Source organism: Pseudophryne corroboree, chromosome 6 (assembly GCF_028390025.1).
Source record: "Pseudophryne corroboree isolate aPseCor3 chromosome 6, aPseCor3.hap2, whole genome shotgun sequence".
Lineage (NCBI taxonomy): Eukaryota > Metazoa > Chordata > Amphibia > Anura > Myobatrachidae > Pseudophryne > Pseudophryne corroboree.
In genome coordinates, this window is record NC_086449.1 from 42,147,722 (window position 1) to 42,173,759 (window position 26,038).

The following is a 26,038-nucleotide window of genomic DNA, read 5'->3' on the forward strand; positions in this document are numbered from 1 at the left end:
AGTACGTGTGTGTCGACATGTCTGAAGCGGAAGGCTCGTCTAGGGAAGAAGCAGAGCAGATGGTGGTGGTGTCTCCGTCGGCACCGCCGACACCTGATTGGTTGGACATGTGGAATGTTTTAAATGCTAATGTGGCTTTATTACATAAGAGATTGGACAACGCAGAGTCCAAAGACAAAGCAGGGAGTCAATCCATGGCTTTTACTGTGTCACAAGACCCTTCAGGGTCCCATAAACGTCCCTTTACCCAGATAGCAGACACTGATACCGACACGGATTCCGACTCCAGTGTCGACTATGATGATGCAAGGTTGCACCCAAGAGTGGCCAAGAGTATTCGCGGACCTGGTTTCCACAGCTACCGCGGGTAAGTCTTCTTTTTTGCCTTACGTTCCCCCACAGCAAAAGAAAACACCTCAATACCAGATGCAGTCCTTTAGGTCGCATAAGTTCAGAAAGGGGCATGGCTCTTCTTTCCTCGCCAGAGGTAGAGGTAGAGGGAAAAGAACACCAGCTACGGCTAGTTCCCAGGAACAAAAGTCCTCCCCGGCCTCTACCAAATCCACCGCATGACGCTGGGGCTCCGCTACGGGAGTCCGCACCGGTAGGGGCACGTCTTCGACTCTTCGGCCAAGTCTGGATTCAGTTGGATTTGGATCCTTGGGTGGTCGGAATTGTATCCCAAGGTTACAAACTGGAGTTCGAAGATGTGCCTCCACACCGATTTTTCAAATCGGCCTTGCCAGCTTCTCCCCCAGAGAGGGAAATAGTTTCAGCTGCCATACAAAAGCAGTGTCAACAGCAAGTGATTATCAAGGTTCCCCTAGTGCAACAGGGGAAAGGGTTTTATTCAACCCTATTTGTGGTCCCAAAGCCGGATGGCTCGGTCAGACCAATTCTGAATCTAAAATCCCTAAACCTATATTTGAAGAGGTTCAAATTCAAGATGGAATCTCTCCGAGCAGTGATCTCCAGCCTGGAAGGGGGAGATTTTATGGTGTCACTAGACATAAAGGATGCATACCTTCATGTCCCCATATATCCGCCTCATCAGGAGTACCTGAGATTCGCTGTACAGGATTGTCATTACCAGTTTCAGACGTTGCCGTTTGGGCTTTCCACGGCCCTGAGAATTTTCACCAAGGTAATGGAAATGATGGTGCTCCTGCGCAAGCAAGGGGTCATAATTATCCCATACTTGGACGATCTCCTGATAAAAGCGAGTTCAAGAGAACAGTTACTAAAAAGCGTGTCTCTCTCCCTGAGAGATCTACAACAACACGGCTGGATTCTAAATCTACCAAAGTCGCAGTTGATTCCGACAACTCGGCTGTCGTTTTTGGGCATGATTCTGGACACGGAAAAACAGAGGGTTTTTCTCCCAATGGAAAAAGCCCAGGAACTCCAGAACATGGTCAAGGATCTGCTGAAGCCAAAAAGAGTGTCAGTTCATCAATGCACTACTAGAGTATTGGGAAAGATGGTGGCGGCCTACGAGGCCATTCCCTTCGGCAGGTTCCTTGCAAGAAATTTTCAGTGGGACCTTCTGGACAAGTGGTCAGGGTCCCATCTGCAGATGCATCGGAGGATAAGCCTGTCCCCCAGGGCCAGGGTCTCTCTCCTGTGGTGGCTCCAGAGTGCTCACCTTCTAGAGGGTCGCAGGTTCGGCATTCAAGATTGGGTTCTTGTGACCACGGACGCGAGACTCCGAGGATGGGGAGAAGTCACACAAGGAAAACATTTTCAGGGAATATGGTCAAGCCAGGAGGCTTGTCTACACATCAATGTGCTGGAATTAAGGGCCATATACAACGCCCTGCGACAGGCGGAGAATCTTCTTCGCAACCTACCTGTTCTGATCCAGTCAGACAACGTCACAGCCGTGGCGCATGTAAACCGCCAGGGCGGGACAAGGAGCAGAGCAGCAATGGCAGAAGCCACCAGGATTCTTCGCTGGGCGGAAAATCATGTAAGCGCTCTGTCAGCGGTCTTCATTCCGGGAGTAGACAACTGGGAAGCAGACTTCCTCAGCAGACACGATCTCCATCCAGGAGAGTGGGGACTTCATCAGGAAGTCTTTGCAGAGGAGACAAGTCATTGGGGACTTCCTCAAATAGACATGATGGCGTCACGCCTCAACAGAAAGCTTCGGACGTATTGTTCCAGGTCGAGGGACCCTCAGGCAGTGGCAGTGGACGCCCTTGTGACACCGTGGGTGTTTCAGTCGGTCTATGTGTTCCCTCCACTTCCACTCATCTCAAAAATATTGAGAATCATAAGACGAACAAGAGTGCAGACAATACTTATTGTTCCAGATTGGCCTCGAAGTGCCTGGTATTCAGATCTTCAGGAAATGCTCACAGAAGATCCGTGGCCTCTTCCTCCCAGGGAGGACCTGTTACAACAGGGGCCCTGTGTGTTCCAAGACTTACCGCGGTTACGTTTGACGGCATGGCGGTTGAACACCAAATCCTGGCTAGGAAAGGTATTCCGGATGAGGTCATCCCTACTCTAATTAAAGCTAGGAATGAGGTAACGGCGAAGCTTTATCACCGTATATGGAGGAAATATGTGTCTTGGTGAGAAGCCAAGAATGCTCTTACGGAAGATTTTCAGCTGGGTCGTTTTCTCTATTTTCTACAGACTGGTGTGGATATGGGCCTAAAGTTAGGCTCCATTAAGGTGCAGATTTCGGCCTTATCTATATTCTTTCAGAAGGATTTGGCTTCTCTCCCAGAAGTCCAGACTTTTGTGAAGGGAGTGCTGCACATCCAACCTCCTTTTGTGCCCCCAGTGGCACCGTGGGACCTTAACGTGGTGTTACAGTTCCTTAAATCGCACTGGTTTGAACCTCTTCAAACAGTTGAATTGAAGTTTCTCACTTGGAAGGTGGTCATGTTATTGGCCTTGGCATCTGCAAGGCGGGTGTCCGAATTGGCGGCTTTGTCTCACAAGAGCCCCTATCTGATTTTCCATGCGGATCGAGCAGAGTTGAGCACTCGTCCTCAATTTCTGCCTAAAGTGGTTTCGTCGTTTCATATGAACCAACCTATTGTGGTGCCTGTGGCTACGGGTGACTTGGAGGATTCCAAGTCCCTTGATGTTGTCAGGGCCATAAAAATTTATATAGCCAGAACGGCTGGGGTTAGGAAAACAGAGGCACTGTTTGACCTGTATGCAGCCAACAAGGTTGGCGCTCCTGCTTCTAAGCAGACTATTGCCCGCTGGATCTGTAACACGATTCAGCAGGCTCATTCTACGGCTGGATTGCCGGTACCAAATTCGGTAAAGGCCCATTCCACTAGGAAGGTGGGCTCTTCTTGGGCGGCTGCGCGAGGCGTCTCAGCATTACAGCTTTGCCGAGCAGCTACTTGGTCGGGTTCAAACACTTTTGCAAAATTCTACTAGTTTGATACCCTGGCTGATGAGGACCTCATGTTTGCTCAATCGGTGCTGCAGAGTCATCCGCACTCTCCCGCCCGATTTGGAGCTTTGGTATAAACCCCATGATCCTTACGGAGTCCCCAGCATCCTCTAGGACGTAAGAGAAAATAAGATTTTAAACCTACCGGTAAATCTTTTTCTCCTAGTCCGTAGAGGATGCTGGGCGCCCGTCCCAGTGCGGAAAAATTCTGCAAGGCTTGTATATACGGGGTAATTCCAAGTTAATCGCAGCAGGATTTTTGTTAGCAAATGGGCAAAACCATGGGGGTCATTCTGAGTTGTTCGCTCGTTATGTTTTTTTCGCAACAGAGCGATTAGTCGCTAATGCGCATGCGCAATGTCCGCAGTGCGACTGCGCCAAGTAAATTTGCTATGCAGTTAGGTATTTTACTCACGGCATTACGAGGTTTTTTCTTCGTTCTGGTGATTGTAATGTGATTGACAGGAAGTGGGTGTTTCTGGGCGGAAACTGGCCGTTTTATGGGTGTGTGCGAAAAAACGCTACCGTTTCTGGGAAAAACGCGGGAGTGGCTGGAGAAACGGAGGAGTGTCTGGCCGAACGCTGGGTGTGTTTGTGACGTCAAACCAGGAACGAAACTGACTGAACTGATCGCAGATGCCGAGTAAGTCTGGAGCTACTCAGAAACTGCTAAGAAGTGTCTATTCGCAATTCTGCTAATCTTTCGTTCGCAATTTTGATAAGCTAAGATTCACTCCCAGTAGGCGGCGGCTTAGCGTGTGCAAAGCTGCTAAAAGCAGCTTGCGAGCGAACAACTCGGAATGACCCCCCATGTGCACTGCAGGGGAGGCAGATTTAACATGTGCAGAGAGAGTTAGATTTGGGTGTGGTGTGTTCAGTCTGCAATCTAATTTGCAGTGTAAAAATAAAGCAGCCAGTATTTACCCTGCACAGAAATAAAATAACCCACCCAAATCTAACTCTTTCTGCACATGTTATATCTGCCTCCCCTGCAGTGCACATGGGCCCTCATTCCGAGTTGTTCGCTCGCAAGCTGCTTTTAGCAGCTTTACACACGCTAAGCCGCCGCCTACTGGGAGTGAATCTTAGCTTCTTAAAATTGCGAACGAAAGATTCGCAATATTGCGAAAAGACATCTCTGTGCAGTTTCTGAGTAGCTCGAGACTTACTCTGCCAGTGCGATCAGTTCAGTGCTTGTCGTTCCTGGTTTGACGTCACAAACACACCCAGCGTTCGTCCAGACACTCCTCCGTTTCTCCAGCCACTCCCGCGTTTTTCCCAGAAACGGTAGCGTTTTTTCCCACACGCCCATAAAACGGCCTGTTTCCGCCCAGAAACACCCACTTCCTGTCAATCACATTACGATCACCAGAACGAAGAAAAAGCCGTGAGTAAAATTCCTAACTGCATAGCAAATTTACTTGGCGCAGTCGCAGTGCGAACATTGCGCATGCGCACTAAGCGGAAAATCACTGCGATGCGAAGAAATTTACCGAGCGAACAACTCGGAATGACCCCCATGGTTTTGCCCATTTGCTAACAAAAATCCTGCTGCGATCAACTTGGAATTACCCCCATAGTTGTTGCTTACATAAGGATTATGTTACAGTTGAGATCAGTCTCTGGCTGATGCTGTTTTGTTCATGCTGTTAACTGGTTTAGTATGTTCCAGGTTATACGGTGTGTATGGTGTGGGCTGGTGTGTATCTCGCCCTTAGATTAACAAAAATCCTTTCCTCGTACTGTCCGTCTCCTCTGGGCACAGTTCTATAACTGAGGTCTGGAGGAGGGGCATAGAGGGAGGAGCCAGTGCACACCCATTAAAGGTCTTTAGAGTGCCCATGTCTCCTGCGGAGCCCGTCTATACCCCATGGTCCTTACGGAGTCCCCAGCATCCTCTACGGACTAGGAGAAAAAGATTTACCGGTAGGTTCAAAATCTTATTTTTCCTGTTTGCATGTCCCTCTTTGAACTTTTATTTGTTTTAGGTTATAAGGAATGACGGGATCCCTAACATCTCACTCACTCACTCAGGAGAGCGTCCTCCAGCTGATCTGTCACTTTGCTCAAACCTCCACCGGCGTGATAAATCCAGGAGTCACACGGCAAATTCCGTGGTCTCACACACTGCCACGTGTTCCCAGAGGCTGGGTCCCGGTATTTGCACACATCCCTTCCCGGCAATTCCAGGTTACACTCCATCACTTCACTGCTTCCGTTAAATTGGAAAAATCCAAGGAAAAATACCTGAAAAGAAGAAGGATATATTCTTTACTGGGAGAATTAAAGGCAATGCTAACATTTCCAAAGCTTGTTAATAGGGCTATTTTGTAGTCCCAGTAGACAGCCATAAGGTTTTCTTTCACACCCTTTTCACATTACTTTAGTATCACCTGAATGTATTAAAGGGCATTTGGAGCAGTTTTCATGAAAAACTGCTCCAAACCCTTTAATTCACTTTTTTTTTTTTAATAAGCCACATCGCATTCCCCATACTTATAATGGGAAATGTGATGTGGCCAAATTTACTAAAAAAAAAAAATGTGAAAAAATACCGTAGTGTTCCCTGTGATAATCTCGCCTGCTCAGGCTGGTGAGATCACAGGGCAGCACTGCGATAGGGAGGCATTTGCCCAGCTTTCTCTGCCCCTGGCAGAGAAAGCTGAGCGGGGACCCGGCACAGTGATCAGCTATGTGTATCCGATGGACCAGAGCCGTCCCTAACCAATATGATGCCCTAGGCAAGATGTTGGCTGGTGCCCCCTAGCACCACCGCTAGTTATGCTGGACATGCCTGGCACGAGTCAGCTGGCAGCTCTGCTAAGGTTGGGCGCCTTTTGTTTATGAAAATGCATCTTATTTGCATTACTATGTGGCTAGGACGCACAAGCAGCTTCTGCTGATTAAAATGATATGCAGCATGCCTATATACTGTGTGCGACTGCGGCTGTATCTGCATACGAAATGCTACATTACAGTGATTTCCAGGAATACACTGCAACGTAGCATTTCGTATGCAGATACAGCCGCAGTCACACACAGAATATAGGCATGCCACATATCATTTTAATCAGCAGAAGCTGCTGGTGCCCCCAAGCATACCAAATGCCCTAGGCATTTGCCTAGTTTGCCTATACCTAAGGTCGGCTCTGCGATGGACCCACAAGCTGATCACAGTGTAAAAAGAGGGGGAAAAAAGGAAAAAACAAACAAACCGTACTCACCTCCTCCAGGTAACCGGTGTCCGCTGCTCCGGTGAGCGCTGCCGGGCGCCGGGTCCCCCATGTGCTGCAATGTGACCCCGGTGCAGTAAAGTGACGCTGCAAAGCGGCAGCGCACTTTACAGCACCAGGGGTCACCGCAGCGCACAGGATCCGGCGCCCGGCAGCCTAGCAAAAGTAGCACGGACCGGCTCCATGGACAGGTGAGTATATTATCCTGCTGGGGGGGGGTCCGTGGCACGAGGGGGTAGTCGCAACGGAGGGATCGACTGGACGGCAGTGGTAGCGGCAGGGGCGGCGCATGCGCAGCAGGACATCGGGGTATTTTTTCTGAAAAATACCCCGATGATGCTGCGAAGAGGCATCGCAGGGACAGAGCTTGACCGCAAGCTCTGTCCCTGCACATGTTAATTGATACATCCCTGTAATGTAATCAATTATCGAAGTGCGAGTTGGGTCGATTTTATCACCTGTCATCTGCATCCTGGAAGCGGATGGTGATAAATAGGCCCCTAAAACTTCTTCAGTCCCCTGGAAACAGCTGTTTTTGGAGGAATGACCACATATTTGCGTATGACAATAGGAAAGGGCTGGAAAAACGCGTTGGGTATGGTATGCCGGTGGCCAGTATCCCGGGAGTCAGCATACCGATGCCGGGATCTTGGCCGCTAGAATGCCGTCAGGGAGGCGAATGCAACGAAACCTCTTGCGGGCTTGGTAACTTACTGTGCTCACCACAGGATCTATTTCCACTCTATGGGTTTCGTGGACACCCATGAGTGGGAATAGCCCCGGGATTCCGGCGTCGGTATCCTGACTGCCAGGATCCCGACTGCCGGCAACATACTGTAACTACATCCCGGAATAACAATGGGCGGTTGGAGCTGCAGCTTTAACCACCCCACCCCCATGAAACTAGACCCACAGGATCCCCTGCAGCGCAGACAATGTTGACAGTAATCGCCGTCATCAGCATTCTGAAGCCTCGCCGATTCATCCTTGCTGGCCGAAGCCCTGCACGTTTCCCGAAGCGCTGCCTAAATGGTACCCAAAGCTCTGCCCCTGTGTCAACCCGCAACTGTGTCACCTGAAGCTTCGCTCTCCAATTCTTTTGAAGCCCCGCCCATTCACCTCCTACCCATCATTGGAGATATTTAAATGTCCCGACAAACAGTTGTGTGAAGTATTCTACAGTTGCTGCCTCTCATTGGCTGATCTGGTCTTGACTCCACCCCCCATCCCATGGTACATGATAGCAACACCTGTACATTAATGGGTACTGCTGAGGTACTGTTTGAGTGGAATAGAACATTAGGACAGCTAAGATATGTAACAAGCGATTCTCTAATTGGCCAGACTTTTGGAGTGCAATGGGGTGTTCTTCTATAATAGGCGCAAGCTAGGCAATTGCCTAGGGCATTTGGAATGCCAAAGGGCATTCAAGCCTGCCTTGGGCTGGAGGACAGTGACAGAGCCAGCAGCAAGTGATGTTATCTATTGTATTAATGAGTTTAGTGACTCATAGTACGCTGCCCAGGTGCTGTGTGGTCGTAACCATGGAGAGTGCACAGTAGCGGCTCTTGCCATGGGCAAGCAGGCTTTTTGCCCAGGGCGCCGCTGCTCCGAGGGCGCCGCCGCCTTGGCAAGAGCCGCTACTCCTGATCCCCGCTGTCCTCGGCTGCAGCAGGCGCCGTGAGCTGTGTGGACGCTCGCTGCAGCCGACTCCAGTGACAGACACTAGAGGTCATAATTGACCTCTAGTGTTTGTGCAGCGCTGCTATGGGAGAGACGTCATGACATCTCTCCCATAGAGAGGAGCCGGCGGCCGGAGACGGAGGACAGCGCAGCAGTGGCCGGAAGCAGGAGCTGGTAAGTATTGTTTTTTTTTTTTTTTGGTGTTTGCAAGCGGCGCTACTACAGGGGGCACAGCTACAGGGGGCACTACTACAGGGGGCACTACTAAAGGGGGCACTGCTACAGGGAGCACTGCTACTGGGGGCACAGCTACTGGGGGCATAGCTACTGGGGGGCAAATCAACTGGGGGCACAGCTACTGGGACACAGCTACAGGGGGCACAGCTACTGAGGGAAAATTTACTGGGGGCACAGCTAGGGGGCACTACTACTTGGGGCACAGCTACTGTGGGCAAATCTACTGGGGGCACAGCTACAGGGGGCACATCTGCTGGGGGTACAGCTACTGGGGGCACATCTACTGGGGGCACAGCTACAGGGGGGCACAAGTACAAGGGGATAGCTGTGGCAATGCCTCTTCCCTATGAAGAAGCCACGCCCCTATTTTTGGGCGTGAGCCAACTCTATTTTACCTGGGGGGGGGGGCGCCAAAGGAAACTTTTGCCCTGGGCGCCACAAGGTCTAGAACCTGCCCTGAGAGTGCAGTGCGGTCGGGGGTTAGGACAGAGAGAACGGGTCCCCTCCTCTTAGTTAACAGCTACTGCAGGACAGAACTCCCCATTTCTTCCTCTCTGACAATGCTCCCTCCTGTCCACAGGTCCAGGACAGCTCCGTTCAGCCCGCCCCCTTCTTCCCCTCTATCCCGCTCTCTCTTGTCAATATAACTAAGCCAGCCCCCTTCAGCTCTGTGCGGGGTCTGTTCTCTCCCGGCCAGAGGACCAAGCCCTGTACACTTCTTCCCCTCTTCCTGTCCTCGATTCCCCTCTAACCCACTCTGTCCAAGCTGGAGGACTGGGCCCGTCCCCTTCTTCCGCTCAGCCATCCCAGTCCCCGATTCCCTTCTAACCTGCTCTGGTCCGGATGGAGGTTCAGGCACCGTCCCCTACTTCCCCCTTAGCCAGTCCCCGCTTCCCTGCTCCCTGATCTCCAGAGCCGGCCCTAACCAATTTGATGCCCTAGGCAAGATTTTGGCTGGTGCACCATAGCACTGTTGCTAGTTCCGCCTCTGACCCTGCACCCCTCTCCCAGCAAAGCACCCATAATGCAGCATCACTGATCAAAGAAGCAGCCAGCAATACCCATCACCCCTCGCCCATAGCGACCCTCATTTTAGTGCCCTATGCCAGTAAGAGCATTGGTGACCCCATATTCGAAAAAGGTACAGTGCACGCTGAAGGCGCGCTGACCAATAACTGGTGTGCTCTTGCTGAGAAGGGGCGTGGCCACACAACAGTACCCCTAATTCAAATGACGCCACACACTAGTGCAACGTTATTCACATAATTGTTCTGTATGTTGTCTGAATAGCAGGATGTCAATCAGGGTTAGTGCAGAGGCTTGACCACATGACCAATAGGAAACGGTCCCGCCTCCCTTGAACATTTAAAATCCTGCAATTCAGACAACATAATGACTCCCAGAGGAAGACTACGAAGGTCGAAACGCGTTGGAGCAGCATACGGAACCATTTGGGATTCAGTACGAGTGTACAGTGCAAAGAAGAACAGTGCGGTATTTCACCTCCACATCAACCCGGTCACGTGACCCGGAATCCCGGAAGCTACTGGTTGCCAGGCCACAGGAGGAGAAAGAAGTCGGGGAGAGTACGCGGTGGACGGGGGAGGGGAAAGGAAAGGTAAGCCTCTGTAGGAGGTGGAGGGGCACAGCCAGCCGCTCGGAGAGCTCCGGCTGTCAGCGTCTCACCTCCAAGACAGGTGCGCACCAGAAGTTGCAAGCCCCTCAGAGTCCGTCTCAACCAGATGCACTTCTGGGGGCGGGAGGCCGAAGGAGGCGCACTAGTCCGGAGGACTTACCACCCTATTTCTGACCAAAGCCTGCACTGCACCCTGCCCTCTGTGAACACTCACTAAATCCTGCATGTTATAGACTAGCATTTCAGCACAGACCAGCGGGACGCCGCAGTCAGAACTGTTTTAAGATTTTGGACATTGATTTTTTTAATTTTTTCTTGTTTTATTCTTGCACGAACTGTTTTGATAGTTTAAAGACCCAGGACTTCTTGCTGCCCCCTAGTGCATTGAGGCCACGCCAGTGCCCCAAGCACCCTTTGGATGCATGAACTCATTTAACATTGACGTCAAAAAGATGCTTTTACAGTAAACCTATTAGTTCATTAAAGAACTTTGCACCGTTTACACTTATTTGTACAGTCATTCCAGCACGCATAGCATATCATTCATATTTATATTTATTTTCTGATAACTGAATACACACACACTACCAACATCAGAGGCTTAAGAATAGCGCCGGGAATTAGCTCCCGACGCTATTCAATTCAGCTCCAGTTAAGTCGGCGATGTCCCGTTCTCGCCGACTTAACAGGTAATTTTGTCTGGAGAACGGGCATTCTCCGACTTAACTACCCGCGGCGATGCTGATTCCCGACAGAATCAGCCTCGCGCCGGCCGCGAGGCAGCACTTTTGTCGGGTTTCTTCTCTCATCCCCCGGGGATGAGAGAAGAATTCCCGACAATTGCGGGTCACTAGCAGCTGAATTGAATAGCGTCGGGAGCTAATTCCCGGCGCTATTCTTAAGTTGCCGAATAGAATCGACCCCATTGTGTGAATGTAAAAATAATAAGGACGGTACCAGACAAAGGAGTAGGAACTGCAACTGCAACATAGTGCTAAGTAGGTAATTAACAGTGACTTCAGGTCAACAATGATAACCTTGAAAACAGGTCAATATTTTACAGCTAAGGGTGAGCATCAGACTCTACAGTATGTTGATTAAATACTGATCATTGTTACATGCTACACACTGCCATATCTTTGTGTTACTACTGTTGTCACAACTGAGGGCCTGAGCTGACGGGAGGCAGCCTCAGTTGTAGGGGCTGAGATGTATCGGAACCTGGGAGGTTGTATCAGACCCCTGGACATGTAAGTAACATGAATAATAACTGCGCGAAGGCGTGACCACGACAACTTGGATAAAAGTCAATGATGTTTATTATGACAACTCCGCAACACAGCAGCAGTAAAAGAAAACGTAAAAGTCAGCAAAGAATAAATACAGTTCCTGGGTACTACAGGATGGCAGGAGCCACAGGGCACTGGTAGTGTGAGATAGTTCTTATGATCTTCTAGATGGAAAGTCCTTACCAGGCCCGACTGTAGCAATGGAGATAACCCAGGATTGTGCCAGCTGGTGTTCCAGGAAAAGCTGGGTTGCTGAAGATAAAACAGCTGCTGTGGATACTGGCTGGAACCAGACTGTTGTTAGCACGGAGTGGATACTGGCTGGAACCAGTTAAATAATAAATGAACTTGGGAGCGGAGAAATAATAATACCGGTGGAGAGTGGTAAAGTGTAGAAAGGACACCGGCCCTTTAAGGGAAGCTGTACTCTGCTGGAAGCTGAGCTGGAAGCAGGTAATGTTGTAGCTGGAAACAGATGAATCCACAATGGATTGGAGAGTCAGGCTACACCGCAGGTGGAATGCTGGTGCGGGTCTCTATGGTGGAAGTCTTGAGACAGGAGCTGGAACCTGGAAGACAATCACAGGAGAGAGACAAACAGGAACTAGGTTTGACAACCAAAGCACTGACGCCTTCCTTGCTCAGGCACAGTGTATTTATACCTGCAGCAAGGAAGGGATTGGCTAGGCAATTATGCAGATTAACAATACTGACAACAGATTGGAGGAAATGATCAGCTGACAGAATCCAAGATGGCTGCGCCCATGCAGACACTTGGAGGGAAGTTTGGTTTGTAATCCATGTGGTAATGAAAACAGTAATGGCGGCGCCGGCCACTGGAGACAGGAGACGCCAGGCTGACAAGTGCACATCCAACCACGCGGACACAGCGGAGGCCGTGGCTGACGTAATTGCCACTCTGACACTCTGCATGCAGAAGCTCAGGGACGGCGGCGGAGGCCGCGGGAGACGCCATGCCAGATGTAATAAGGCGTTACTGTGACAGCGTCTCAGAGAGACAGGAGAGGATGCAGGAATGTGAACATTAGGATAACAGATGGGATCCGGTCCTGGAGCGCTGAGCCAGCCTTAGGAGGCATCTGATGGGTAAGAAATGGCGTCCAGATACCCGGATCGTGACAGCACCCCCCCCCCTTTAGTAGTGGCCCCAGGACACTTCTTTGGCTTTTGAGGAAACTTGGAATGGAATCTCCGGACCAAGGCAGGAGCATGGACATCAGAAGCATTGGTCCATGAACGTTCCTCAGGGCCGTAACCCTTCCAGTCAATAAGATACTGTAGTTGACCGTAACGGTGACGTGAGTCCAGGATCTTGGCCACTTCATACTCAACGCCTCGTTGAGTTTGGACTTTCGGAGTTGGAGGAAGTGAGGAATGAAACCGATTCAAGATCAGCGGTTTCAACAGGGAAACATGGAATGTCCTGGGTATTTTTAAGAAGGGAGGCAACTGGAGTCTGTAAGCAACAGGATTGATGACTTGTTCAATCTTGAAAGGACCGATATAGCGAGGTGCAAACTTCATACTGGGAACTCTTAACCTCAAATTCTTCGTGGATAACCATACCCGATCACCCACCTTGAGAGCAGGAACTGCTCGACGCTTCTTATCCGCAAACTTCTTGTACCTGAACGATGCCTTGAGCAGAGCTGATCGTACGCTCTTCCAGATATTGGCAAACTGATGCAAGGTGATATCCACTGCGGGAACAGAAGTTGCTGGAAGCGGTTGGAACTCAGGAACTTTAGGGTGGAATCCAAAGTTAGTGAAGAATGGTGTTGAAGCAGATGAAGAATGATACTGGTTGTTATGACAGAACTCGGCCCAGGGAAGTAATTGAACCCAGTCATCTTGAGAGGAGGACACATAGATGCGGAGGAAGGCCTCCAAGTCCTGATTCACCCTCTCGGTTTGACCATTGGTCTGAGGATGGTAAGCCGTGGAAAACTTTAGCTTGACTTGGAGGACTTGACATAAACTTCGCCAGAATTTGGCTGTGAATTGAACTCCTCGATCTGAGATAATTTCTTCAGGAAGACCGTGGAGTCGGAAGATCTCTTGTATGAATACTTGAGCCAACTTGGAAGCTGACGGAAGACCGGTGAGAGGAATGAAGTGTGCCATCTTGGTGAACCGGTCAACTACCACCCAGATGGTATTGAACTTGTTGCACATGGGTAAGTCTGTAATGAAATCCATCGACAAGTGGGTCCATGGTCGACGGGGAACGGATAGTGGAACCAGTTGCCCCGCAGGCGACTGGCGGGATACTTTATGTTGGGCACACTTTGGGCAAGATGCAATAAACTCCAAGACGTCCTTTTTCAGAGTTGGCCACCAATAGGACCTAGAGATAAACTCCAGGGTTTTTTGGATACCTGTATGTCCGGCAAAACGGGAAGCATGGGCCCAATGCATGAGCTTCTTCCTTAGCATCGGCTTCACAAAACTTTTCCCTGATGGGGGCGTAGAGTCCATCCCTACCGTGGAGAATGCCAACGGATTTATAATAGGATGCTTGTCTGAAGACTCTGACTCATTTTCTTGCTCCCATGAGCGGGAAAGGGCATCGGCCTTGCGATTCTGAGAGCCCGGACAGAACTGGAGTTTAAAGTCGAACCTGGAAAAGAAAAGTGCCCATCTGGCCTGACGAGGGTTGAGACATTGTGCGCCCTTCAGGTATAAAAGGTTCTTGTGGTCTGTAAGTATGGTGATTGAATGAGAAGCTCCCTCCAACAGATACCTCCACTCTTCTAGAGCGAGCTTGATGGCTAGCAACTCCTGGTCGCCAATGGCATAGTTGCGCTCAGCTGGGGAGAACTTCCGGGAGAAGAAACTGCAAGGGTGTAAATGGCCATCTTTAGCCCTCTGAGATAACACCGCTCCTACTCCAACGGAGGAGGCATCCACCTCTAAGATGAAAGGAGAGTCGATGTCAGGCTGTTTCAGAACAGGCGCAGAGATGAACCTTTGTTTTAAAAGATGAAATGCTTGCATGGCTTCTTCAGACCACTTGGACGGGTTAGCACCCTTCTTAGTGAAAGCAGTAATAGGCGCCACAATGGTGGAAAAGTCTCGTATAAACTTTCGGTAATAGTTGGCGAACCCTAAGAACCTCTGGACCCCTTTGAGGGTTAAGGGTACCGGCCAATTTTGGATTGCTTGTAGTTTCTCAGGATCCATCTCTAGTCCGGAACCGGACACAATGTACCCTAGAAACGGAATGGACTTGACTTCAAAGACGCATTTTTCTAATTTGCAATAGAGATGATTGACACGGAGACGGGACAGAACCTCTTTAACCCAAAAACTATGTTCCTCTAAATCGTTGGCAAAAATGAGGATATCGTCTAGATAGACCACGACATGACGGTATAGAATGTCTCTGAAGATCTCATTGACAAAATGCTGGAAGACAGCTGGAGCATTGCTCAATCCGAAGGGCATGACGAGGTACTCATAATGTCCGTCACGGGTGTTAAAGGCGGTCTTCCACTCGTCACCCTCACGGATCCGGATGAGATTGTATGCACCTCGCAAGTCCAGCTTTGTAAAGATGGTAGCTCCGCTAACTCTGTCAAAGAGCTCAGTAATCAGGGGTAAAGGATAACGGTTCTTGATGGTAATGTCGTTCAAACCTCTGTAGTCGATGCACGGCCGCAGACCACCATCTTTCTTTTTTACAAAAAAGAAGCCTGCGCCGGCTGGAGAAGAAGAAGGTCGAATGAACCCCTTTGCTAGGTTCTCTTTAATATATTCCTCCATAGAATGCGTCTCAGGCAGAGACAACGGATAAGTTCGGCCTCGAGGTGGAACCTTCCCTGGAACGAGATCAATCGGACAGTCCCATTCTCTATGAGGAGGAAGGATATCAGCAGAAGCTTTACTGAACACATCCGTGAAATCTTGATATGGAGGAGGTGGAACATCAGACGACCTGGGGGAGGAAGAACAGACAGGCAATACTTTAAACAAACATGTCTCAGCACAGGAGGAACCCCATGCCAGGATTTGCGTAGTCGTCCAATCAATTGTAGGATTGTGAAGACGGAGCCATGGAAGGCCCAGGACCACAGGATGTGTGGCTCTTGGAATCACTAAAAAAGAAATAAGTTCGGAATGAAGAACTCCCACTCTCAGACGAACTGGTAGAGTCCTTAAAGAAATGACTGCATCAAAAATTTTGCTGCCATCCACGGCAGTTAAAGAAATGGACGAAGGAAGTCTCTCGGTGGGTAGGGACCACCGTTTAACATAGGCTTCGGTAATAAAGTTCCCAGCTGCTCCGGAATCAAGGAGGGCAATGACGTTCCGATAACGTTGAGCAACTTGAAGCGAGACTGGGAGATTACAATCTTGAGGAGATGGAGAGGAGATCATTACTCCTAGCCGGCCCTCTCCTTGGCGAGCTAGGATTTGGAGTTTCCCGGACGTTTGGGACAGGCATTAATGGTGTGAGACGGAGCTGCACAATAGAGACAGAGAAACTCGGAGAGACGTCTTCGGCGCTCAGCAGGAGTTAAACGGGAACGGCCAAGTTGCATGGGCTCATCTTTAGATGGTGACAGTTGACGAGGAGGAGGAGCAGAAGATTTTGGAGCAGATGATCTTCCACGCTCAGTTGCTCTCTCTCTGAAACGTAAATCAACTTTCGTGCAGAGTGAGATTAGCTCATCTAACTTAGAAGGTAAGTCTCTGGTAGCTAACTCATCTTTAATACGCTCAGATAAGCCATGCCAGAATGCAGCATACAGGGCCTCGTCGTTCCATGCCAGTTCGGATGCCAGGATCTGGAACTGTATCAGATATTGTCCTACAGTACGTGACCCCTGGCGTAAACGGAGAATCTCGGATGAAGCTGAGGTTACCCGGCCTGGCTCGTCGAAGATGCGCCTGAATGTTGACACGAAGGCAGTGTAGGAAGATAGCAGGGTGTCGGACCTCTCCCATAACGGTGATGCCCAATCAAGGGCTGAGCCACTGAGAAGAGAAATAATGTTGGCAATTTTTGTACGGTCACTGGGAAAATTGCCAGGTTGTAGCTCAAACTGAATCTCACACTGGTTGAGAAATCCCCTGCAGAATCTTGGAGATCCGTCAAATTTTGCTGGCGTTGGAAGATGAAGACGTGGAGCAGAAATGGGTAAGGTGGGTGGGGTTATAGCTGGAGTCACTGTGGTTGACGCACCAGACGCGCCTGATCCACGGAGAGTTGTCTGAATCCCATCCAGCCGAGTAGAGAGATCCTGGAGACAGCGGATGATGTGGCCCTGTGCAGCCTCCTGATGTTCTAGTCGGGCTGCCAGTTCTTGCATCGGCCTGGCCGCTTGATCCTGGTCTCCGGCTGGATTCATTAGGTCAGTGCTTACTGTCACAACTGAGGGCCTGAGCTGACGGGAGGCAGCCTCAGTTGTAGGGGCTGAGATGTATCGGAACCTGTGAGGTTGTATCAGACCCCTGGACATGTAAGTAACATGAATAATAACTGCCCGAAGGCGTGACCACGACAACTTGGATAAAAGTCAATGATGTTTATTATGACAACTCCGCAACACAGCAGCAGTAAAAGAAAACGTAAAAGTCAGCAAAGAATAAATACAGTTCCTGGGTACTACAGGATGGCAGGAGCCACAGGGCACTGGTAGTGTGAGATAGTTCTTATGATCTTCTAGATGGAAAGTCCTTACCAGGCCCGACTGTAGCAATGGAGATAACCCAGGATTGTGCCAGCTGGTGTTCCAGGAAAAGCTGGGTTGCTGAAGATAAAACAGCTGCTGTGGATACTGGCTGGAACCAGACTGTTGTTAGCACGGAGTGGATACTGGCTGGAACCAGTTAAATAATAAATGAACTTGGGAGCGGAGAAATAATAATACCGGTGGAGAGTGGTAAAGTGTAGAAAGGACACCGGCCCTTTAAGGGAAGCTGTACTCTGCTGGAAGCTGAGCTGGAAGCAGGTAATGTTGTAGCTGGAAACAGATGAATCCACAATGGATTGGAGAGTCAGGCTACACCGCAGGTGGAATGCTGGTGCGGGTCTCTATGGTGGAAGTCTTGAGACAGGAGCTGGAACCTGGAAGACAATCACAGGAGAGAGACAAACAGGAACTAGGTTTGACAACCAAAGCACTGACGCCTTCCTTGCTCAGGCACAGTGTATTTATACCTGCAGCAAGGAAGGGATTGGCTAGGCAATTATGCAGATTAACAATACTGACAACAGATTGGAGGAAATGATCAGCTGACAGAATCCAAGATGGCTGCGCCCATGCAGACACTTGGAGGGAAGTTTGGTTTGTAATCCATGTGGTAATGAAAACAGTAATGGCGGCGCCGGCCACTGGAGACAGGAGACGCCAGGCTGAAAAGTGCACATCCAACCACGCGGACACAGCGGAGGCCGCGGCTGACGTAATCGCCACTCTGACACTCTGCATGCAGAAGCTCAGGGACGGCGGCGGAGGCCGCGGGAGACGCCATGCCAGATGTAATAAGGCGTTACTGTGACAGCGTCTCAGAGAGACAGGAGAGGATGCAGGAATGTGAACATTAGGATAACAGATGGGATCCGGTCCTGGAGCGCTGAGCCAGCCTTAGGAGGCATCTGATGGGTAAGAAATGGCGTCCAGATACCCGGATCGTGACAACTGTATGTTGATGAAACACTGACTGCTGTTTTGTGCAATACACTGTCATATTATTCTGTTTTTATGTGTGATGTCATTCTGATTATTAGATATTTTCATCCATTGCTGTACTTAAAAAAAAGTTATCCGTATCTCATGGTCACAACAAGCAGGGACAATAAATAATTATTATATGTATTGCTGTTTAACTAATTTATTATCTGCAAGAAAGACTGCGTAGGTCATGTAATATGGCCGAAACAGCATAAACTCACCGGCTGGGCCTGCTGCACGCCTCTTAATGCATCACTCTGGCACGGACGGGGTTACAGTTTTTGTGGGAGGAACGGAAGGAAAACTGCCTGGATTGTGATTGGCTGGATTCTGCATAGGGGCTGGTCTGACATACATATAGTCTTCAGACCCAGGACATCCTGCCTCTTCCAGCTTTTTCCGTGAACTGCTAAGTACACTTATTTATATTATCTGTTTAATTTCCTTTCTCCATCTCATTTCCCTAACTCTCTTTCTCTCTTGTTCTTTTCCTAATCTTCCTTCTAGCTACCTCTGTGTCTCGTCTTTCTGTTGTCTTTTTCTTATCCTTTATTGTATTGCTATTTACATTAGTATGCTGCTAGACCCTGGCGCGGCGCGGCCCTCCCCGCCCGGCTCATGGACTCCGTTGTGGTCCGGCCGGCCCTGGGCAAGCCTGCCGCGCCTGCAGTACGGGAGACCCAGGGCGTGTGCGGCCGGGCTCGGCCGCCCGCTCGTGCTCGCCTCGTTCTCTCCGTCCCCGCCGCTGGCTGCGGCTGGGGACGGAGCGCTGGGGGTCGGGGGCGGCTGAGGCGGCCTTCCAGGGACGGGGTTGAGCCGTCCCTGCCCCGCCTCTGCTGCATATTGCTTGTTACGTCGGGGCGGCTGGCGGGCGCACTGGTCCTGCACTGACGGATCGGCGCTCCTGCCCTGCTGCCCGGCGGCCACCCCACCCCCCCTTCCACCATTAGCCCCCACATGGTTTTCACCTCTAACGGGCGGGCAGAGGGGTTTTTCCTCAATCTCTCCATCCCCACTGGGCAGGCGGGGGGTCGCGCGGGACAGCGCACTTACTCTTGATGCCAGTCGGCAAATATCCCGCTGTGCATCACACATATATAGAAATGCATCTTTTAAATGCTCTACAGGCAATAATATACTGTCCCTATCTAGGGTATCAATATTTTCAGTCAGGGAATCCGACCACGCCAACCCAGCACTGCACATCCAGGCTGAGGCGATTGCTGGTCGCAGTATAACACCAGTATGTGTGTAAATACATTTTAGGATACCCTCCTGCTTTCTATCAGCAGGATCCTTAAGGGCGGCCATCTCAGGAGAGGGTAGAGCCCTTGTTTTGACAAGCGTGTGAGCGCTTTATCCCCCCTAGGGGGTGTTTCCCAACGCACCCTAACCTCTGGCGGGAAAGGATATATGCCAATAACTTTTTAGAAATTATCAGTTTTTTTTATCGGGGGAAACCCACGCTTCATCACACACCTCATTTAATTTCTCAGATTCAGGAAAACTACAGGTAGTTTTTCCTCACTGAACATAATACCCCTATTGGTGGTACTCGTATTATCAGAAATGTGTAAAACATTTTCCATTGCCTCAATCATGTAACGTGTGGCCCTACTGGAAGTCATATTTGTCTCTTCCCCGTCGACACTGGAGTCAGTATCCGTGTCGGCGTCTGTATTTGCCATCTGAGGTAACGGGCGCTTTAGAGCCCCTGACGGCCTATGAGACATCTGGACAGGCACAAGCTGAGTAGCCGGCTGTCTCATGTCAATCACTGTCTTTTGTAAAGAGCTGACACTGTCATGTAATTCCTTCCAGCAGTTTATCCACTCAGGTGTCGACCCCCTAGGGGGTGACATCCCTATTACAGGCAATTTGCTCCGCCTCCACATCATTTTCCTCCTCATACATGTCGACACAAATGTACCGACACACAGCACACACACAGGGAATGCTCTGATAGAGGACAGGACCCCACCAGCCCTTTGGGGAGACAGAGGGAGAGTTTGCCAGCACACACCAGAGCGCTATATATATATATATATACAGGGATAACCTTATATAAGTGTTTTTCCCCTTATAGCTGCTGTATTGTTTATACTGCGCCTAATTAGTGCCCCCCTCTCTTTTTTAACCCTTTCTGTAGTGTAGTGACTGCAGGGGAGAGCCAGGGAGCTTCCCTCCAACGGAGCTGTGAGGGAAAATGGCGCCAGTGTGCTGAGGAGATAGGCTCCGCCCCTTTCTCGGCTGCCTTTTCTCCCGTTTTTCAGTGTAATCTGGCAGGGGTTAAAATTCATCCATATAGCCCTGGGGGCTATATGTGATGTATTTTCGCCAGCCAAGGTGTTTTTATTGCTGCTCAGGGCGCCCCCCCCTAGCGCCCTGCACCCTCAGTGACCGAAGTGTGCTGAGGAGCAATGGCGCACAGCTGCAGTGCTGTGCGCTACCTTGGTGAAGACAGGATGTCTTCTGCCGCCGATTTTCCGGACCTCTTCTTGCTTCTGGCTCTGTAAGGGGGCCGGCGGCGCGGCTCTGGGACCGGACTCCATGGCTTGGCCTGTGTTCGATCCCTCTGGAGCTAATGGTGTCCAGTAGCCTAAGAAGCCCAATCCACTCTGCACGCAGGTGAGTTCGCTTCTTCTCCCCTTAGTCCCTCGATGCAGTGAGCCTGTTGCCAGCAGGTCTCACTGAAAATAAAAAACCTAAAACTAAACTTTTCACTAAGCAGCTCAGGAGAGCCCCTAGTGTGCACCCTTCTCGTTCGGGCACAAAAATCTAACTGAGGCTTGGAGGAGGGTCATAGGGGGAGGAGCCAGTGCACACCAGGTAGTCCTAAAGCTTTACTTTTGTGCCCAGTCTCCTGCGGAGCCGCTATTCCCCATGGTCCTTACGGAGTTCCCAGCATCCACTAGGACGTCAGAGAAATCCCCAGTGGGGAAGCTGAAGGAGGAGAGGAGGGAAAGCAGTGAAGGAGTGGACTCTGGGTGCAGAGACCTAGTGAACAGAGACTGCCCTACCTAGATAGGGCAGTGCACTGAGCATGCTCCTGGTCCCGGGGAAACCCTTAAACTATGGGGGGGCCTTGTGGTTATGACCAGATGTGGAAGTGGTGACATCTTGACCCCATACGCATCACCAGGGTGGGGGGGTGTTACTTTGTGTGCCCACAGCTGCACTCTCTCCTGGCCCCCAGCTCACACCTGACACTGCACAGCACTCTCACCTTTTAAATTGGTTCAGCGTCCAGACATCACCCTCCGCAATATCACTTACTCTATCCATTACAATAGCCGTCTCGGGGCTTCCGGGCCGGCAGCCCATGTCCTGTGTTGTGGAGTCAGGGCCTCTGGGGATCTGGTTGCAGCCGTGGCGGGGAGGCATTTTTGTGACAACATGTGCAGATAAGGCACGGAGGAGGTATCGGGGCTCAGAGAGTATACAGCGCAGGGAGGGCTATAAAGGTCTTCTGCTGCGCCACCGTCATACACATCTATGCTGGCAAACGCAGCAGCTATTGTTCCACCGATGCCGTGGTCGAGGAGTGGGGGTTGTTGATGCCGGCAGAGCAGGCGGACTTGCAGCGGGACCTAGAACACTGCAGTAAAATGAATTTTTATTTGCCTTCCCTTGTCACCCTCTGCTTTCTGCTTTTACCCAATGCCTCTCCGTCTCCCTCTGCCTCTCACTATCTCCCTCTGCCTTCTGTTTTTATCCTCTGTCTTCTGCTGACAACCACTGCCTCTTCCTGACACCCACTATCTCCTTCTCACCCTCTCCCTGTCACCTTCTTTCTTCCTCTATCACTCACTGCCTTCCGTTGCCACCCTCTGCCTTCCGCTGTCACCCATTGCCTCCCCTATCACCCTCTGCCTTTTGCTATCACACAATGCCTCTCCCCATCACCCACTATCTCCTCATCACCCGTCACCCACTGCCTTCCTTTATCATCCTCTATCTCTCCCTGTCAGCCTCTGCCTCTCCCTGTCGCCCACCAGTCAACTAGTGCCTATCCTTGCCTACATCTCCCCTGTCACTCTCGCATTCTCTACCTCTCCATCACCCACTTACTCCCCGGTTACCCACTGTCTCCCCCTTTCCCCCACTGACTCCCCTGTCACCCACAGCTTCTTCCGCTATCACCCACTGCTTCTTCCCAGTCTCCCACTGCTTCTTATCCATGGGGCAGAGTATGAGTGGGGTCTAGAGCATATTTTAGCACCTGGGCCCACAACTTGCATCTTCCGCCACAAGATAGTGGCTAGGGTTAGACACTAGGAAGAGGGTTAGATTTAGGATAGGGATTAGAATTAGAGATAGAGATAGTGATGGAGCTGCTGAAGCCTCTGGAACCAGTGAAATGACCACTTAACCAACAGGGATGGCATGTCAACTTTCTGTCATAGCGACAAATAATCCATGTAGATATTATGAATGTACATGGAGATACATTCAAAGCACAAATACAATATAATAGTTATTGATAATGAGTGATGAATAGATAAGTGTTACAGATGTGTCCTCGTCCTCCAATCTTTTTGTGCCACATGGCCCAAGACGCATGGCATATACCTACAGTATTTCCTAATTTTGCATTTGTGTCACATTGTAGGTGCCCCCAATGTTGCTTTATGAGTACTGGAGCTCGGGAATAGTATTACTGTTGCAATGGAGTTGATATAAAGCATACTTGCCTACCTGACCCTCTCCATGAGGGAGAAATGCTCTGTTCCTGGACTTTCCTGGTAATGTATGATTGCCATCACCTGTGGTGAGCTAGTTAACTGATAAGAAAGGTGTTTCACCACAGGTGATGGCAATCATACATTACCAGGAAAGTCCAGGAACAGAGCATTTCTCCCTCATGGAGAGGGTCAGGTAGGCAAGTATAATATAAAGTCTTAGATTAAGCACAACGTTGCATGGTGGAATGCATTGCTCAGCTCGCCTATCAGCTCTCTGGGTATTTTTTTACCTATGTTAGTTGCACACTGATGTTGCATGCAATGCTAGCAGTAGTGTTAAGGGAACTTGTGCATTGTACTTTTGGTGCATTGGCAATGCTAATTTACATGGTGCGACTAAATTGCAAAATCTGTGACACAACAAATGGGGCTCTTTCCGAGAGATGTGAGGATAGGTGTATGTGAACACATCTCTAGATTAGTCAGAGATACTCTGTTATCACCTTCTCTGGATGGCTCTCCCTCTTCTTCTTTAAAACAGCCACCGCCTCACTGGAGTGAATGAGCCGGATTTGCACCTCTGCTCTCCCTGACCATGGGAGGAGGAACGTGGCCATATAGCTGCCATTACCATGGTCCTCTACGTGTCCAGTCACTCCAGCCTTCAGTGCCGGACAGTGCAGCTTGGCTCGGAAGTAATCTCCACCATATTCCTTTGGCCGACCATGGTGGTCCCGAGCTGTGATGAGCACTTCCAACGTCTCCCCAATCCTGTACGTGTCCCGTGTATTCAGCAGATGGTAATCACAGTGTCCGGGGCTGGTAGATAGATTATAGTGTGTCACAGGGGATGGCGGCTCAGGCCAGTCAATCAGTCTTATAAGTTCTTTGAATTTGGGATCAATAGTTTTGGGAGAGACTGATGTGGTGCTAGGAGTATTCATGGGACGTCTGTGCATCTTAGGAGATGGTGGATTGCACATGTTCAAAGAATTCACTGTTAGGAACCTGTAAAATAACTAAAGATATCACAAATTACACACACTTGTCACTTTAAAAATGAAACAAAATAATTTTTGTAATAAACCAGACAATGATACAACACTGAGTCTCGGTGCAAGGCTAGAATGAAGCAGAGGTCACAGTCTTGGGACATTTGGAGGAACACAGCACTACCCTTGTTCTTTTGTGTTGGGAAGTTACCTGAGATTTATTACTATTATTACCTTTAGAGATGAGCGCCTGAAATTTTTCGGGTTTTGTGTTTTGGTTTTGGGTTCGGTTCCGCGGCCGTGTTTTGGGTTCGAACGCGTTTTGGCAAAACCTCACCGAATTTTTTTTGTCGGATTCGGGTGTGTTTTGGATTCGGGTGTTTTTTTCAAAAAACACTAAAAAACAGCTTAAATCATAGAATTTGGGGGTCATTTTGATCCCAAAGTATTATTAACCTCAAAAACCATAATTTACACTCATTTTCAGTCTATTCTGAATACCTCACACCTCACAATATTATTTTTAGTCCTAAAATTTGCACCGGGGTCGCTGTGTGAGTAAGATAAGCGACCCTAGTGGCCGACACAAACACCGGGCCCATCTAGGAGTGGCACTGCAGTGTCACGCAGGATGGCCCTTCCAAAAAACCCTCCCCAAACAGCACATGACGCAAAGAAAAAAAGAGGCGCAATGAGGTAGCTGTGTGAGTAAGATTAGCGACCCTAGTGGCCGACACAAACACCGGGCCCATCTAGGAGTGGCACTGCAGTGTCACGCAGGATGGCCCTTCCAAAAAACCCTCCCCAAACAGCACATGACGCAAAGAAAAAAAGAGGCGCAATGAGGTAGCTGTGTGAGTAAGATTAGCGACCCTAGTGGCCGACACAAACACCGGGCCCATCTAGGAGTGGCACTGCAGTGTCACGCAGGATGTCCCTTCCAAAAAACCCTCCCCAAACAGCACATGACGCAAAGAAAAAAAGAGGCTTTTTACTGATATTTGGTGTTTTGGATTTGACATGCTCTGTACTATGACATTGGGCATCGGCCTTGGCAGACGACGTTGCTGGCATTTCATCGTCTCGGCCATGACTAGTGGCAGCAGCTTCAGCACGAGGTGGAAGTGGATCTTGATCTTTCCCTAATTTTGGAACCTCAACATTTTTGTTCTCCATATTTTAATAGGCACAACTAAAAGGCACCTCAGGTAAACAATGGAGATGGATGGATTGGATACTAGTATACAATTATGGACGGGCTGCCGAGTGCCGACACAGAGGTAGCCACAGCCGTGAACTACCGCACTGTACTGTGTCTGCTGCTAATATATAGACTGGTTGATAAAGAGATAGTATACTCGTAACTAGTATGTATGTATAAAGAAAGAAAAAAAAACCACGGTTAGGTGGTATATACAATTATGGACGGGCTGCCGAGTGCCGACACAGAGGTAGCCACAGCCGTGAACTACCGCACTGTACTGTGTCTGCTGCTAATATATAGACTGGTTGATAAAGAGATAGTATACTCGTAACTAGTATGTATGTATAAAGAAAGAAAAAAAAACCACGGTTAGGTGGTATATACAATTATGGACGGGCTGCCGAGTGCCGACACAGAGGTAGCCACAGCCGTGAACTACCGCACTGTACTGTGTCTGCTGCTAATATATAGACTGGTTGATAAAGAGATAGTATACTCGTAACTAGTATGTATGTATAAAGAAAGAAAAAAAAACCACGGTTAGGTGGTATATACAATTATGGACGGGCTGCCGAGTGCCGACACAGAGGTAGCCACAGCCGTGAACTACCGCACTGTACTGTGTCTGCTGCTAATATATAGACTGGTTGATAAAGAGATAGTATACTCGTAACTAGTATGTATGTATAAAGAAAGAAAAAAAAAAAACCACGGTTAGGTGGTATATACAATTATGGACGGGCTGCCGAGTGCCGACACAGAGGTAGCCACAGCCGTGAACTACCGCACTGTACTGTGTCTGCTGCTAATATAGACTGGTTGATAAAGAGATAGTATACTACTAATATTATATATACTGGTGGTCAGGTCACTGGTCACTAGTCACACTGGCAGTGGCACTCCTGCAGCAAAAGTGTGCACTGTTTAATTTTAATATAATATTATGTACTCCTG

At 49.6% G+C, this 26,038-nt stretch overlaps 1 protein-coding gene across 1 annotated transcript in view; it reads right to left on the reverse strand.

Moving 5' to 3' along the window:
* Positions 1-23,895, reverse strand: part of LOC134934799 (NXPE family member 3-like) — a 108,322-nt gene extending 84,427 nt beyond the window's left edge. The window contains exons 1-2 of the mRNA XM_063930156.1: positions 23,392-23,895; positions 5,451-5,671 (exon numbers count right to left, since the gene is read on the reverse strand). Of these exons, the coding sequence (XP_063786226.1) occupies positions 5,451-5,671; positions 23,392-23,871 (701 nt within the window). The 5' untranslated portion in view covers positions 23,872-23,895. The remainder of the gene's footprint in view (positions 1-5,450; positions 5,672-23,391) is intronic.
* Between the last annotated feature and the right edge of the window lie 2,143 nt (positions 23,896-26,038).